The following is a 17,918-nucleotide window of genomic DNA, read 5'->3' on the forward strand; positions in this document are numbered from 1 at the left end:
CTCAATAAATACGATTGATTGATTAGTACAGTGCTCTGCACACAGTAAGCGCTCAATAAATACGATTGATTGATTGATTGATTGATTGCGAGCCCACTGTTGGGTAGGGACCGTCTCTATATGTTGCCAACTTGTACTTCCCAAGCGCTTAGTCCAGTGCTCTGCACACAGTAAGCGCTCAATAAATACGATTGATTGATTAGTACAGTGCTCTGCACACAGTAAGCGCTCAATAAATACGCTTGATTGATTGATTGATAAGGTCGGACACAGCCCATGTCCCACATGGGGCTCATAGCCTCCGACCCCATTTTCTAGAGGAGATGACTAAGGTCCAGAGAAGTGAAGTGACTCGCTCCAGGACACAGAGCGGGCAAGCGGGGATTAGAACCCAGGTCCCCTGACTCCCGGGCCCGTGGGCTTCCCGCTAGGCCGCACAGCTTCTCACTGATGAAGTTCCCGCTTGTCTCTCAAAGAGTCTCCTCTGCGGGTCCAAACGTCCGAAAGCGAGACCTCGAAACTGCCATTTTCTAGGAGACTCACGGTCGCTGTTCTCAAGCCCCTGCAGGGTCCTTCCCAGGCCGACCCAGAGCTAGAGATCCTCGTGCCGCAGGGACGGAGAGGGGTTGGGGTGGATCATCATCATCAATCGTATTTATTGAGCGCTTACTATGTGCAGAGCACTGTGCTAAGCGCTTGGGACGTCCAAGTTGGCAACATATAGAGACAGTCCCTACCCAACAGCGGGCTCACAGTCTAAAAGGGGGAGACAGAGAACAAAACCAAACATACTAACAAAATAAAATAGAATAGATATCATCATCATCATCAATCGTATTTATTGAGCGCTTACTATGTGCAGAGCACTGTGCTAAGCGCTTGGGAAGTCCAAATTGGCAACATACAGAGACAGTCCCTACCCAACAGTGGGCTCACAGTCTAAAAGGGGGAGACGGAGAACAAAACCAAACATACTAACAAAATAAAATAGAATAGATATCATCATCATCATCAATCGTATTTATTGAGCGCTTACTATGTGCAGAGCACTGTGCTAAGCGCTTGGGAAGTACAAATTGGCAACATATAGAGACAGTCCCTACCCAACAGCGGGCTCACAGTCTAAAAGGGGGAGACGGAGAACAAAACCAAACATACTAACAAAATAAAATAAATAGAATAGATATGTACAAGTAAAATAAATAAATAAATAGAGTAAAAAAAATATGTACAAACATATATACATCTATACAGGTGCTGTGGGGAAGGGAAGGAGGTAAGATGGGGGGGAATGGAGAGGGGGGCGAGGGGGAGAGGAAGGAAGGGGCTCAGTCTGGGTGCCACCCTGCCCCTTTTGGAGCTCGTTTTCCCCGCGACAGAGCGGCCATCGGTTAGCAACCGGACCCCCGTCCCGGGCGCGACCACGGAACGACGAATGCATCGCACCTCTCTTTTAGACTGTGAGCCCACTGTTGGGTCGGGACCGTCTCTCTATGTTGCCAACTTGGACTTCCCAAGCGCTCAGTACAGTGCCCTGCACACAGTAAGCGCTCAATAAATACGATTGACTGATTGATCTATCTTGGGCTAGCTATGCCCGGTGGGCTTTCGTGAGGGGCTATCTGCCTTCCAGCCAAAGGCAGAGGCCCCATGAGACAATGTGTTGCCAGTGTGTACTTCCCAAGCGCTTCGTACGGTGCTCTGCACATAGTAAGCGCTCAATAAATACGATCGATTGATTGGTTGATTGGGACGAGCTATGTGATCGCCAGGGGAGGCCTGTGAACCTCCATCTTGCCCTCCGCCTTCTTTCCCGGGCTGAGGGGGTGAGCTACGGGCGCTAAAAATAAATCACTGAGCTCATTCGGACGAGCAGGCTGTTCTATTCCGAGCCGCGGGCTGACCGGGGTCTCTCGGGCTTAATAATAATAACTCCGGCATTTGTGAAGCGCTTACTACGTGCTAAGCACTGGGGTTGATACCAGGTCATCGGGTTGGACGCGGTCCGTGTAACACATTGGGCTCTCAGTCTTAATCCCCACTTTATAGATGAGGGAACTGAGGCCCAGAGAAGTGAAGTAATAGTAATGATGGCATTTTGTTAAGCGCTTACTATGTGCCAAGCACTGGGGGGATACAAGGTGATCAGGTTGTCCCATGGGGTGCTCACAGGCTTAATCCCCATTTTACAGATGAGGGAACTGAGGCTCAGAGAAGCTAAGTGACTTGTCCAGGATCACAGAGCAGACAGGTGGCGGAGCCGGGACTGGAACCCAGGTCCTTCTGATTCCCAAGCCCGGGCTGTAGCCCCTAGGCCACGCTGCTTCGGCGTTCCTACTAGGAGACGGTGGCTCCTTGAGGGAAATTAACTGATAATAATAATAACGACGGCACTTATTAAGCGCTTTCTATGTGCAAAGCACTGTTCTAAGTGCTGGGGAGGTTACAAGGTGATCAGGTTGTCCCACGTGGGGCTCCCAGTCTTCATCCCCATTTTCCAGATGAGGTCACTGAGACCCAGAGAATAATAGTAATCATAATAATAATGGCATTTATTAAGCACTTACTATGTGCAAAGCACTGTTCTAAGCGCTGGGGGGATACAAGGTGATCAGGTTGTCCCACGGGGGGCTCACAGGCTTAATCCCCATTTTACAGATGAGGGAACTGAGGCTCAGAGAAGCTAAGTGACTTGTCCAGGATCACAGAGCAGACAGGTGGCGGAGCCGGGACTAGAACCCAGGTCCTTCTGATTCCCAAGCCCGGGCTGTAGCCCCTAGGCCACGCTGCTTCGGCGTTCCTACTAGGAGACGGTGGCTCCTTGAGGGAAATTAACTGATAATAATAATAACGACGGCACTTATTAAGCGCTTTCTATGTGCAAAGCACTGTTCTAAGTGCTGGGGAGGTTACAAGGTGATCAGGTTGTCCCACGTGGGGCTCCCAGTCTTCATCCCCATTTTCCAGATGAGGTCACTGAGACCCAGAGAATAATAGTAATCATAATAATAATGGCATTTATTAAGCACTTACTATGTGCAAAGCACTGTTCTAAGCGCTGGGGGGATACAAGGTGATCAGGTTATCCCACGTGGGGCTCACAGGCTTAATCCCCATTTTACAGATGAGGGAACTGAGGCTCAGAGAAGCTAAGTGACTTGTCCAGGATCACAGAGCAGACAGGTGGCGGAGCCGGGACTGGAACCCAGGTCCTTCTGATTCCCAAGCCCGGGCTCTAGCCCCTTGGCCACACTGCTTCTGCGTTCCTACTAGGAGACGGCGGCTCCTTGAGGGAAATTAACTGATAATAATAATAACTATGGCACTTATTAAGCGCTTACTATGTGCCAAGCACTGTTCTAAGCGCTGGGGAGGTTACAAGGTGATCAGGTTGTCCCACGGGGGGCTCCCAGTCTTCATCCCCATTTTCCAGATGAGGTCACTGAGACCCAGAGAATAATAGTAATCATAATAATAATGGCATTTATTAAGCACTTACTATGTGCAAAGCACTGTTCTAAGCGCTGGGGGGATACAAGGTGATCAGGTTATCCCACGTGGGGCTCACAGGCTTAATCCCCATTTTACAGATGAGGGAACTGAGGCTCAGAGAAGCTAAGTGACTTGTCCAGGATCACAGAGCAGACAGGTGGCGGAGCCGGGACTGGAACCCAGGTCCTTCTGATTCCCAAGCCCGGGCTCTAGCCCCTTGGCCACACTGCTTCTGCGTTCCTACTAGGAGACGGCGGCTCCTTGAGGGAAATTAACTGATAATAATAATAACTATGGCACTTATTAAGCGCTTACTATGTGCCAAGCACTGTTCTAAGCGCTGGGGAGGTTACAAGGTGATCAGGTTGCCCCACGGGGGGCTCCCAGTCTTCATCCCCCTTTTCCAGATGAGGTCACTGAGGCCCAGAGAATAATAATAATAATAATGATGATGGCATTTATTAAGCGCTTACTATGTGCCAAACACTGTTCTAAGCGCTGGGGAGGTTACAAGGTGATCAGGTTGCCCCACGGGGGGCTCCCAGTCTTCATCCCCATTTTCCAGATGAGGTCACTGAGGCCCAGAGAATAATAATAATAATAATGATGGCATTTATTAAGCGCTTACTATGTGCAAAGCACTGTTCTAAGCGCTGGGGAGGTTACAAGATGATCAGGTTGTCCCATGGGGGGCTCCCAGTCTTCATCCCCATTTTCCAGATGAGGTCACTGAGGCCCAGAGAATAATAATAATAATAATAATAATGATGGCATTTATTAAGCGCTTACTATGTGCCAAGCACTGTTCTAAGCGCTGGGGAGGTTACAAGGTGATGAGGTTGTCCCACGGGGGGCTCCCAGTCTTCATCCCCATTTTCCAGATGAGGTCACTGAGGCCCAGAGAATAATAATAATAATAATAATAATGATGGCATTTATTAAGCGCTTACTATGTGCCAAGCACTGTTCTAAGCGCTGGGGAGGTTACAAGGTGATGAGGTTGTCCCACGGGGGGCTCCCAGTCTTCATCCCCATTTTCCAGATGAGGTCACTGAGGCCCAGAGAAGTGAAGCAACTTGCCCAAAGCCACCCAGCTGACAGTCGGCGGAGCCGGGATTTGAACCCGTGACCTCTGACTCCGAAGCCCGGGCTCCTTCCACTGAGCCCCGCTGCTTCCCAACTGATCAGCTGTTGATCTCCCCCTTCTAGCCTGCGAGCCCACTGTTGGGTAGGGACCGTCTCTATATGTTGCCAACTCGTCCTTCCCAAGCGCTTAGTCCAGTGCTCTGCACATAGTAAGCGCTCAATAAATACGACTGATGATGATGATGATGATCTGGAAAGTGGGGGAGTAGGGGCAACGGCGGGGTGGGGGGAGGGCGGGGAGCCAGAGGGGCTCCTGCCAGGTGCCGAAAGTCTCCCAGGAAAGCGCCGGGTGCTTCGGAGACCGATCGGAATCCCAACTGGGGGGTGATTTCCTTCTGAAAATATTTGTTTTTCAAGCTACTTACTAAACGGCCTATGCTGGGTTTGGAGGGTCTGCCAGAGGGTGGGGAGGAGGACTGAAATGGCCTAGCAAACAGAAGACAGGCCTGCGAGTCGGAAACACCCGGGCTCTGATCCCGGCTCTGCCACCTGTCCGCTGTGTGACCTTCAGCTAGTAAAAAGAAGAATAATGACGGCATCTGTTAAGCGCTTCCGATGTGCAAAGCGCTGTTCTAAGCGCTGGAGAGCTTACGAGCAGATCAGCTTGTCCCCCGGGGGGCTCCCGGTCTTCATCCCCATTTTCCAGATGAGGGAACTGAGGCCCAGAGAAGTATTTATTTGACTCGTACCTATCTATTCTGGGGATTAAGTCTGTGAGCCCCACGTGGGACAACTTGATTACCTTGTATCTACCCCAGCGCTTAGAACAGTGCTTTGCACATAGTAAGCGCTTAATAAACGCCATCATTATTATTATTATTCTATTTATTTTATTTTGTTAGTATGTTTGGTTTTGTTCTCTGTCTCCCCCTTTTAGACTGTGACCCCGCTGTTGGGTAGGGACTGTCTCTATATGTTGCCAATTTGTACTTCCCAAGCGCTTAGTAGAGTGCTCTGCACGTAGTAAGCGCTCAATAAATACGATTGATGATGAATGAAGTCAAGTGACTTGCCCAAAGTCACACAGCTGACGAGTGGCCGAGCCGGGATTCGAACCCACAACCCACGACTCCAAAGCCCGGGCTCTTTCCACTGAGCCACGCTGCTTCTCACTTTACTAGTCTTCTCACTTTTCTCACTAGTCACCTCATCTGGAAAATGGGGATTAAGACTGTGAGCCCCGTGGGGGACAACCTGATGACCCTGTATCTACCCCAGCGCTTAGTACAGTCCAGTAAGCACTGAACAAATACCATTTTTAAAAAATGGACTTGGGCTTATCTTGGAGCCATGTCAGATCACTGAAATTTGCGTCCATATCTGTAATTTATTTATTTAGATTAATGTCCGTCTCCTCCTCTAGACTGTAAGATCACTGCGGGCGGGGAACGCGCCTGTTTATTTTTAGACTGTTCTCTCCCAAGCGCTTAGTACAGTGCTCCGCACACCGAAAGTGCTCCATAAATTGAACTGAATAACCGACAGTCTTTTAGACTGTGAGCCCACTGTTGGGTAGGGACTGTCTCTATATGTTGCCAATTTGTACTTCCCAAGCGCTTAATACAGTGCTCTGCACATAGTAAGCGCTCAATAAATACGATTGATGATGATGACAGCAGCGTTCTTTTGGATTTCTCGATTGGCCATCGGAAATCAGACCCCTACGGCACACGAAGACAGTTAGTCTGTAATCTCATTGTGGGCAAGGGACGTATCTGTTCTATCGTACTCTCCCGAGTGCTTAGTACAGCGCTCTGCACCCGGTGAGCGCTCAATAAATACGATCGATGGACTGACTCGTCTGAAGAAAATCCAAATTGCGGCCCCTTGGCCAGTTGGGGCCTTCTTAGCCCGGTGTATCCGTTCCGTCCTGTTCCCACGTGGCAGGGAATTGGCGGGGAATGAATTACACCTGCCAATAAACCAGCAACTGCCCTAAATGACAGCAGAATATTCCAGAATAAAGAAACGTTCCCTTTCTAAATGCTAAGCACGACTACCATCTCGATTTTCATTTTGCATCATATTTGTACATATTTATTACTCTTTTTATTTATTTATTTATTTTACTTGTACATATCTCTTCTATTTATTTTATTTTGTTAGTATGCTTGGTTTTGTTCTCTGTCTCCCCCTTTTAGACTGTGAGCCCACTGTTGGGTGGGGACCGTCTCTATATGTTGCCAATTTGTACTTCCCAAGCGCTTAGTACAGTGCTCTGCACATAGTAAGCGCTCAATAAATACGATTGATGATGATGATGATCATAAAATCTGCATCGGGGAATTTCATTTCGCATTCGGAAATTCACATCTGCACATTTGCCTTGGATTTTGCCCTGTTGCTCTTCTTCCTTCCATTTGGTTATTAGAGCTATCGCTATTTGCTACTAATTCTGACATGCGGTAAAATACCACAGGGAGACGAGCCGAAAAATTGAAATTAAAATGTGAGCCCTATGGGCGATGGGGATTGTATCCGGCCTCATTAACTTGTATCAACTTGTAACTTGATTAATCTGTAAGCTCTTGTATTAATAAGAGAAGCAGTGTGGCCCAGTGGAAAAAGCGTGGGCTTGGGTTCAAATCCCTGTCCCTCCACTTAGCTGTGTGACCGTGGGTGAGCCACTTAATCAATCAATCAATCAATCGTATTTATTGAGCGCTTACTGTGTGCAGAGCACTGTACTAAGTGCTTGGGAAGTACAAGTTGGCAACATATAGAGACAGCCCCTACCCAACAGTGGGCTCACAGTCTAAAAGACTTAACTCCTCTGTGCCTCAGTTCCCTCATCTGTAAAATGGGGATTAAGGCGGTAAGCCCCCCGTGGGACAACCTGATCACCTTGTATCCCCCCCAGCGCTTAGAACAGTGCTTTGCACATAGTAAGAGTTTAATAAATACCATTATTATTATTATTATTATTATATAGACCCAGCGCTTAGAACAGTGCTTAGGATGTAGTAAGTGTTTAACGAAAACCACTGAAGAAAACAATTCTGAGAGGTCCCTGGGCACTAAGATTTTGCATACTTTGTTGCTGAGCTGTTAAAAAATGAAAAAAAAAATCACTGGAAATCCTTACAAGGGAAAAAACGATGGACTTTAGTGGGAGAGAAAATTCAAACACTCGAGTTTTGAGTAAATACGATTCGATAAATTGAATTAGGTCTCCTAGGCTAGGTCTCCTAACAGAGCTCCTGGTAAAGGAGAATTAAATCATCATCATCAATCATATTTATTGAGCACTTACTGTGTGCAGAGCACTGTACTAAGCGCTTGGGAAGTACAAGTTGGCAACAGATAGAGACAGTCCCTACCCAATAGTGGGCTCACAGTCAAAATATAAATATACCCCACTTGGCCTTTCCTTTTTAAGCGCTGCCTATTTTAGTTCCCTCTGAAGTTACCTTGAAAGCCTATAGCTCTGACCCTCTCACAACTGGAGAATTTTACATTTGAATTTTTTCTACCGTCGTAATTTGCTGTCAGCCTCATGAGGTATCACTGAACGTTTTCGGGGGGGTGGGGAAAGAAAAGTCACACCTTAACTGGAGAGAAAATTGCTTGTCTAATCTGGTGTTATTTAGTGCTTTGCACATAGTGCTTAATAAATGCCATTACTATTATTATTATTAATTTTCCCTCTCTACCTCATGGAGAAAGCTGTGGAGTCTCTGTTGGGCCCAAACTGAAGCTGTCCCTAGATACCCCCTTGCTGTTTTCCCTCCTTCCCCTCAACTAAAAATCAAAATCAGACGCACGGAGAGCGACCAGGGGCTTACAGTAGTTGTGTAGCTCAGGGAAGAACGGATAGAAGAGGCCGGGCGCGGGACGGGCGAGGATGGTGGCAGCCTCTGCTTTGTGGAAGAGCCCGAGGAGTATCCCGGGCCTCGAAGCTCCTGCCGGAGAAAACGAGAGACACGGAAAAGTGGGACATCAGACGGTCTGTCAGGCCGTCACCGGCTCAGATCGGCCGTCCGTCCGTCGATCAATCAATCGTATTTATAGATAATAATGACAGCGGTATCTGTGACCCAGCTCCATCACTGGCCTGCTCCGTCATTTTAATTCATTCCTTCATTCAGTCATATTTATTGAGCGCTTACTGTGTGCACAACACTGCACTAAGCACTTGGGAAGTACAAGTTGGCAGCATCTTAATAAATGCCATTATTATTATTATTATTATTATTATTATTATCTAGAGATGGTCCCTACCCAACAGCGGGCTCACAGTCTAGAAGGGGGAGAAGGACAACAAAACAAATCATTACCATCAAAATAGATAAATAGGATTATAATAATAATAATAATGATGGTATTTGTTAAGTGCTTACTATGTGCAAAGCATCATCATCATCAATCGTATTTATTGAGCGCTTACTGTGTGCAGAGCACTGTACTAAGCGCTTGGGAAGTACAAATTGGCAACATATAGAGACAGTCCCTACCCAACAGTGGACTCACAGTTTAAAAGGGGGAGACAAAACCAAACGCTGGGGAGGTTACAAGGTGATCAGGTTGTCCCATGGGGGGCTCACAGTTTTAATCCCCATTTTACAGATGAGGTAACTGAGGCACAGAGAAGTTGAGTGACTTGCCCAAAGTCACCCAGGTGACAGTTGGCGGACTCGGGATTTGAACCCATGACCTCTGACTCCCAAGCCCGGGCTCTTTCTACTGGACCACGCTGCTTCTCTCATTACCTCTAATTATACATAGATGCACATCATTAAGTTTTACTTCTTTATGCTAAGAGAAGCAACGGGGCTCAGTGGAAAGATCCCGGGCTTGGGAGTCAGAGGTCGTGGGTTCTAATCCCGTCTCCCCCACTTGTCTGCTGTGTGACCTCGAGCAAGTCGCTTAACTTCTCTGTGCCTCAGTTACCTCACCTGTAAAATGGGGATGAAGACTGTGAGCCCCACGTGGGACAACCTGATTACCTTGTATCTACTCCAGGGCTTAGGACAGTGCTTGGCACATAGTAAGTGCTTAACAAATTCCATAATCATTATTTTTCTTATTAGTTTCCTTGTCTGTAAAATGGGGATAAGATTACCTGTTCTCCCTCTCTCTTATTCATTCATTCATTCAGTCATATTTATTGAGCGCTTACTGTGTGCAGAGCACTGTACTAAGCGCTTGGGAAGTCCAAGTTGGCAACATATAGAGACGGTCCCTACCCAACAGTGGGCTCACAGTCTAGACTCTGGGTCCTGTGTGAGACAAGGACTGTGTCTGATCTCATCTTCTTGCGTCCCCCTCATTCATTCATTCAATCGTATTTATTGAGCGCTTACTGTGTGCAGAGCACTGTACTAAGCACTTGGGAAGTGCAAGTCGGCAACATATAGAGATGGTCCCTACCCGACAACGGGCTCACAGTCTAGAAGGGGGAGACAGACAACAGAACAAAACATGTGGACAGGGGTCAAGTTGTCAAAACAAACAGAATTAAGGCTAAATGCACATCATTAACAAAATAAATAGAATAGTAAATATGGACAAGTAAAATAAATTGAGTAATAAATCTGTCCAAACATATATACAGGTGCTGTGGGGAGGGGAAGGAGGTAGGGCCGGGGGATTATTTATTACTCTATTTATGTATTTATTTATTTTACTTGTACATATCTATTCTATTTATTTTATTTTGTTAGTATGTTTGGTTTTGTTCTCTGTCTCCCCCTTTTAGACTGTGAGCCCACTGTTGGGTAGGGACTGTCTCTATATGTTGCCAACTTGTACTTCCCAAGAGCTTAGTACAGTGCTCTGCACACAGTAAGCGCTCAATAAATACAATCGATGATGATGATGATGATGGGGAGGAGGAGAGGAGAAAAGGGGCTCAGTCTGGGGCACTTAGGAGGCGGAGCACACTTAAATACCATTATTAGTATGACTGATGCCAAAACAGCTTTCAAACACATCGCTTGAATTGGCAATCTGAGATCAGAGCGGGGAAGCATCGCAAGCGGAGTCTGAAAAAGCTTAAGGACGACAAACACGGAGAAAACGTACATTCTTTCGGCTCGTGAGCAATTTGTTAGGAAGAACTTACTTTCACATCCAAAGTTTGTTGGAGTTTTAAGCGCACCGACTCTTGTTCCTGACGCAAAATGATGTCTTGACATTCTGCAAACTGCAACGAGGCCTATAGCGGACCAAACACGTTCATTTTAACCACCACTTTCCCCGTCTTCAAAGCCCTATCGTCTCCTCAAGGAAGCCTTCCTGGATAAACCCCTCAATTCCCTCCCAAGCCCAATTTTCCCATCCTACCGCTTCACTCAAGTACTTAGTCCGAGCTCCTAATCAATAAATCAATCGATCGTATTTATTGGGCGCTTACTGTGTGCAGAGCACTGTACTAAGCGCTTGGGAAGTCCAAGTTGGCAACATATAGAGACGGTCCCTACCCAACAGTGGGCTCACAGTCTAGAAGGGGGGATCCCTTCCTAAATCCTAAGGATTTAGGTATTCACCTCACCCCTAGAGCTGACAATTATTCTCCAACAGACGATTAATCTCTAACAGATGATTAGAGAAGCAGCGTGGCTCAATGGAAAGAGCCCGGGCTTTGGAGTCAGAGGTCACGGGTTCGAATCTCAGCTCCGCCCATTGTCAGCTGGGTGACTTTGGGCAAGTCGCTTCACTTCTCTGGGCCTCAGTGACCTCATCTGGAAAATGGGGATTAAGACTGGGAGCCTCCCGTGGGACAACCTGATCACCTCGTAACCTCCCCAGCGCTTAGAACAGTGCTTTGCACATACTAACTGCTTAATAAATGCCATTATTATTATTATTATTACGATTCAATGCCTCATCAAAGGCACATCTCCTCCAAGAAGCCTTCTAATAATAATGATGATGATGGTATTTGTTAAGCGCTTACTATGTGCCAAGCACTGTTCTGAGCGCTGAGGGAGATACAAGGAGATCAGGTTGTCCCACGTGGGGCTCACAGTCTTCATCCCCATTTTACAGATGAGGGAACTGAGGCCCAGAGAAGGGAAGTGACTGGCCCAAAGTCACACGGCTGACAAGTGGCGGAGCTGGGATTAGAACCCATGACCTCGGACTCCCAAGCCCGGGCTCTTTCCACTGAGCCATGCTACTCATTCATTCAATCGTATTTATTGAGCGCTTACGGTGTGCAGAGCACTGGACTAAGCTTCTCTGACTAAGCTTCCATTTCCTCTCTCCCACTCCTTTTTTTTGTCACCCTAATTTGCTCCCTAACTCTCCCAGCCTCACAGCAGTTATGCACATATCTGTAATTTGCTCACATATTTATTTCTCTCTCCCTCTCTAGACTGGAAGCTCACTGTCGGCAGGGAATGTGACTGTTTCTTGTTTTATTGCACTCAGTGCTTTGGTCCGCTCACAGTAAGCGCTCAATAAATACGACAATGAATTCACTTATATTTATTTCTCTCCCCGCTCTAGACTGGAAGCTCACTGTCGGCAGGGAATGTGACTGTTTATTGTTTTATTCCACTCAGTGCAGTGGTCTGCTCACAGTAAGCGCTCAATGAATACGACAACGAACTCACATATTTATTTCTCTCTCCCCCCCTAGACTGGAAGCTCACTGTTGGCAGGGAATGCGACTGTTTATTGTTTTACTGCACTCTTAGTGCAGTGGTCCGCTCACAGTAAGCGCTCAATAAATACAACAACGAACTCACTTATATTTATTTCTCTCTCCCCCTCTAGACTGGAAGCTCACTGTCGGCAGGAAATGCGACTGTTTATTGTTTTATTGCCCTCAGTGCAGTGGTCCGCTCACAGTAAGCGCTCAATAAATACGACAATGAACTCATATTTATTTCTCTCTCCCCCTCTAGACTGGAAGCTCACTGTCGGCAGGGAATGCGACTGTTTATTGTTTTATTGCACTCAGTGCAATGGTCCACTCACAGTAAGCGCTCAATAAATACGACAATGAATGAATGACTATAGCACTTGTGTGTACATCCTTATACTGAGTTCCTTTCCCAGTTTTTTTAAACATCCAATTAATAATAATAATAATAATAATAATGGCATTTATTAAGCGCTTACTATGTGCCAAGCACTGTTCTAAGCACCGGGGAGAAATACGGTAATCAGGTTGTCCCACGGGGGGCTCCCAGTCTTCATCCCCATTTTACAGATGAGGGAACTGAGGCCCAGAGAAGTGAACTGACTCGCCCAAAGCCACCCAGCTGACAAGTGGCGGAGCCGGGATTTGAACCCATGACCACTGACTCCAAAGTCTGTGCTCTTTCCACTGAGCACCTTCCCTTCCCCACAGCACCTGCATATATGTATATATGTGTGTACATATTTATTACTCTATTTATTTCACTTGTACATATCTATTCTATTTATTTTATTTTGTTAGTATGTTTGGTTCATGTTCTCTGTCTCCCCCTTTTAGACTGTGAGCCCACTGTTGGGTAGGGACCATCTCTAGATGTTGCCAACTTGTACTTTCCAAGCGCTCAGTACAGTGCTCTGCACACAGTAAGCGCTCAATAAATACGATTGATTGATTGACTGAGCCACGCTGCTTCTCCAATTATCATCATCATCATCAATCGTATTTACTGAGCGCTTACTATGTGCAGAGCACTGTACTAAGCCCTTGGGAAGTACAAGCTGGCAACATATAGAGACAGTCCCTACCCAACAGTGGGCTCACAGTCTAAAAGGGGGAGACAGACAACATAAACCAAACGTACTAACAAAATAAAATAGAATAGATATGCACAAGTAAAATAAATAAATAAATAGAGTAATAAATATGTACAAACATATATACACATCCACAACGGGTACACATTCCAGCTCCCACCTTAACCCAAATCCTTGACCCAACGTCGATGACAGAGGGACTGTCTCTGTATGTTGCCAACTTGTACTTCCCAAGCGCTTAGTCCAGTGCTCTGCACACAGTAAGTGCTCAATAAATACGATTGATTGATTGATTGGTTGATTGACAGACATGTCAGCGCTCAGAACAGTGCTCAGCGCTTAGAACAGTACTTTGCACATAGTAAGTGCTTAATAAATACCATTATTATTAGTCATTTATTCATTCAATCATATCTATTGAGCACTTACTGTGTGCAGAGCACTGGACTAAGCGCTTGGGAAGGACAAGTTGGCAACATATTATTATTATGACGTGGCAAACCATAAGCTCGCTGTGGGCAGGGAGCGTGTCTACCAACTCTGTGGTATTGTACTCTCCCAAGCGCTTATCATCAATCATCATCAATCGTATTTATTGAGTGCTTACTGTGTGCAGAGCACTGGACTAAGCGCTTGGGAAGTCCAAGTTGGCAACATATAGAGACGGTCCCTACCCAACAGTGGGCTCACTGTCTAAAACACAGTCTTAGTTCGGCCCAGGCGTGGCTCGGTGGACAGAGGCCGGGCTTGGGAGTCGGAGGTCATGGGTTCTAATCCCGGCTCTGCCATGTGTCTGCTGTGTGACCTTGGGCAAGTCACTTCACTTCCCTCGAGGCTCAGTGGAAAGAGCCTGGGCTTTGGAGTCAGAGTCATGGGTTCAAATCCCGGCTGTGCCAATTGTCAGCTGGGTGACTTTGGGCAAGTCACTTCACTTCTCTGGGCTTCAGTGACCTCATCTGGAAAATGGGGATGAAGACTGGGAGCCTCCCGTGGGACAACCTGATCACCATGTAACCTCCCCAGTGCTTAGAACAGTGCTTGGCACATAGTAAGCGCTTAATAAATGCCATCATTATTATTATTATTATTATTATTATTCTCTGGGCCTCAGTAACCTCATCTGGAAAATGGGGATGAAGACTGGGAGCCCCCCGTGGGACAACCTGATCACCTTGTAACCTCCCCAGCGCTTGGCACATAGTAAGCGCTTAATAAATGCCATTATTATTATTATTATTCTCTGGGCCTCAGTGACCTCATCTGTAAAATGGGGATTAAGACTGTGAGCCCCCCGTGGGACAACCTGATCACCTTGTATCCCCCCCAGCGCTTAGAAGAGTGCTTTGCACATAGTAAGCGCTTAATAAATGCCATTATTATTATCATTATTATTATTATTATTATTCTCTGAGCTTCCGTTCCCTCATCTGTAAAATGGGGATGAAGACTGTGAGCCCCCCGTGGGACAACCTTGATCACCTTGTATCCCCCCCAATGCTTAGTAGAACAGTGCTTTGCACATAGTAAGCGCTTACTAATGCCATCATAAATACCGTAGACCGTAAGCACACGGCAAGCGCTCGATAAATACGATCGAATGGACTAGACCGTAAACTCATTGTGGGCAGGGAATGTGTCTACCAACTCTGTCGTATCATACTCTCCTAAGGGTTTAGTACAGTGCTCTGCCCAAAGTAAGCGCTCCATAAACACCCCCAGGAGGCCTTCCCACACTGAGCCCCCTACTTCCTCTCCCCCCGCCGCCTTACCTCCTTCTCCTCCCCACAGCACCTGGATATATGTATATATGTTTGTATGCATTTATTACTCTATTTATTTATTTATTTTATTTGTACATGCTTATTCTATTTATTTTATTTTGTTAATATGTTTTGTTTTGTTGTCTGTCTCCCCCTTCTAGACTGCGAGCCCGCTGTTGGGTAGGGACCGTCCCTAGATGTTGCCAACTTGTCCTTCCCAAGCAATTAGTCCAGTGCTCTGCCCACAGTAAGCGCTCAATAAATACGATTGAATGAATGAATATGTATATATGTTTGTACGTATTTATTACTGTATTTTATCTGTCCATATTTATTCTATTTATTTTGTTAATATGTTTTGTTTTGTTGTCCGTCTCCCCCTTCTAGACCGTGAGCCCGCTGTTGGGTAGGGACCGTCTTTAGATGTTGCCAACTTGGACTTCCCAAGCGCTTAGGACAGTGCTCTGCACACAGTAAGCGCTCAATAAATACGATTGAATGAATGAATGAATATGTATATATGTTTGTACATATTTATTACTGTATTTTATCTGTCCATATTTTCTATTTATTTTGTTAATATGTTTTGCTTTGTTGTCCGTCTCCCCCTTCTAGACCGTGAGCCCGCTGTTGGGTAGGGACCGTCTCTAGATATTGCCAACTTGTCCTTCCCAAGCGCTTAGCACAGTGCTCTGCACACAGTAAGCGCTCAATAAATACGATTGAATGAATGAATGAATGAATGTTGGGTAGGGACCGTCCCTATATGTTGCCAACTTGTCCTTCCCAAGCACTTAGTCCAGTGCTGTGCCCACAGTAAGCGCTCAATAAATACGATTGAATGAATGAATGAATGAATGTTGTGTAGCGACCGTCCCTATATGTTGCCAACTTGTCCTTCCCAAGCGCTTAGTCCAGTGCTCTGCACACAGTAAGCGCTCAATAAATACGATTGCATGAACGAATGAGTGAACCCCACCGACTGACTGACTGAGTGACAGAGTCCTCCGGTAGCATTTCTGAGGTCGGGAAAAGTTTCCCCAAATTTCCTGAAGCGCCTATTCCTAAATGAGCGCAATGTCTCTCCGACGTTCCCTTTCGCCCAGGGCTCTAGACTGTGAGCCCACTGTTGGGTAGGGACCGTCTCTATGTGTTGCCAACTTGTCCTTCCCAAGCGCTTAGTCCAGTGCTCTGCACACAGTAAGCGCTCAACGAGTACGATTAATTGGTTGATTGATGAGGGACGGCCTTAGGGTTACGGGGATGGGGGGCCGGAGTCAAAAATCAGCGGTAAAAATGACAGACCGGAGTAATTTCAACTAAAGCATCAGTCCGGTAGAAGCTAAATCGTTGTAAGCGGAAAGGTACGGGGCACCTTATCCAGGGCGTTCTCCATGTTTGCCACCTTCTCCTTCAAACGCCGCTCCTGAGATTTGAGGATCTCCAGCTCCCCTGCCATCTTGTTTTTTTCCGTGGCGATGGAGTTCAGTTCTAAGCTCAGTTTCATCTTCTCTTCTCTGAGGAAATCCTTCTCCTAAATTTGAGGGGGAGAAACAATCCCTGAGACGATCGGATGGTCTGAGGGTGGGACGCCCTGATTGCTACCATCAAGCGACTTAACCTCGCTTGTTCATTCATTCATTCAACTGTATTTATTGAGCACTTGCTGTGTGCAGAGCACTGGGCTAAGCGCTTGGGAAGTCTAAGTCGGCGACATCTAGAGACGGTCAATCAATCAATCGTATTTACTGAGCGCTTGCTGTGTGCAGAGCACTGGGCTAAGCGCTTGGGAAGTCCAAGTCGGCGACATCTAGAGACGGTCAATCAATCAATCAATCGATCGTATTTACTGAGCGCTTACTGTGTGCAGAGCACTGGGCTAAGCGCTTGGGAAGGACAAGTTGGCAACATATAGGGACGGTTCCAACCCAACATTCATTCATTCAATCGTATTTATTGAGCGCTTGCTGTGTGCAGAGCACTGGGCTAAGCGCTTGGGAAGTCCAAGTCGGCGACATCTAGAGACCGTCAATCAATCAATCAATCGATCGTATTTATTGAGCGCTTGCTGTGTGCAGAGCACTGGGCTAAGCGCTTGGGAAGGACAAGTTGGCAACATATAGGGACGGTCCCGACCCAACATTCATTCATTCAATCGTATTTATTGAGCGCTTGCTGTGTGCAGAGCACTGGGCTAAGCGCTTGGGAAGTCCAAGTCGGCGACATCTAGAGACCGTCAATCAATCAATCAATCAATCGTATTTATTGAGCGCTTGCTGTGTGCAGAGCACTGGGCTAAGCGCTTGGGAAGGACAAGTTGGCAACATATAGGGACGGTCCCGACCCAACATTCATTCATTCAATCGTATTTATTGAGCGCTTGCTGTGTGCAGAGCACTGGGCTAAGCGCTTGGGAAGTCCAAGTCGGCGACATCTAGAGACCGTCAATCAATCAATCAATCAATCGTATTTATTGAGCGCTTGCTGTGTGCAGAGCACTGGGCTAAGCGCTTGGGAAGGACAAGTTGGCAACATATAGGGACGGTCCCGACCCAACATTCATTCATTCAATCGTATTTATTGAGCGCTTACTGTGCGCAGAGCACTGGGCTAAGCGCTTGGGAAGTCCAAGTCAGCGACATCTAGAGACGGTCAATCAATCAATCAATCGTATTTATTGAGAGCTTGCTGTGTGCAGAGCACTGGGCTAAGCGCTTGGGAAGGACAAGTTGGCAACAGATAGGGACGGTCCCTACCCAACATTCATTCATTCATTCACTGAATCGTATTTATTGAGCGCTTGCTGTGTGCAGAGCACTGGGCTAAGCGCTTGGG

The 17,918-nt window shown here is 46.7% G+C and overlaps 1 protein-coding gene across 1 annotated transcript in view; it reads right to left on the bottom strand.

The window, feature by feature from the left end:
- The window catches only part of CCDC158 (coiled-coil domain containing 158), a 131,410-nt gene that overhangs the window by 35,526 nt on the left and 77,966 nt on the right, over positions 1-17,918 (bottom strand). Inside the window, exons 16-18 of the mRNA XM_038759470.1 lie at positions 16,459-16,617; positions 10,703-10,795; positions 8,424-8,540 (exon numbers count right to left, since the gene is read on the bottom strand). Of these exons, the coding sequence (XP_038615398.1) occupies positions 8,424-8,540; positions 10,703-10,795; positions 16,459-16,617 (369 nt within the window). The remainder of the gene's footprint in view (positions 1-8,423; positions 8,541-10,702; positions 10,796-16,458; positions 16,618-17,918) is intronic.

Source organism: Tachyglossus aculeatus, chromosome 17 (genome assembly GCF_015852505.1).
Source record: "Tachyglossus aculeatus isolate mTacAcu1 chromosome 17, mTacAcu1.pri, whole genome shotgun sequence".
Classification (NCBI taxonomy): domain Eukaryota; kingdom Metazoa; phylum Chordata; class Mammalia; order Monotremata; family Tachyglossidae; genus Tachyglossus; species Tachyglossus aculeatus.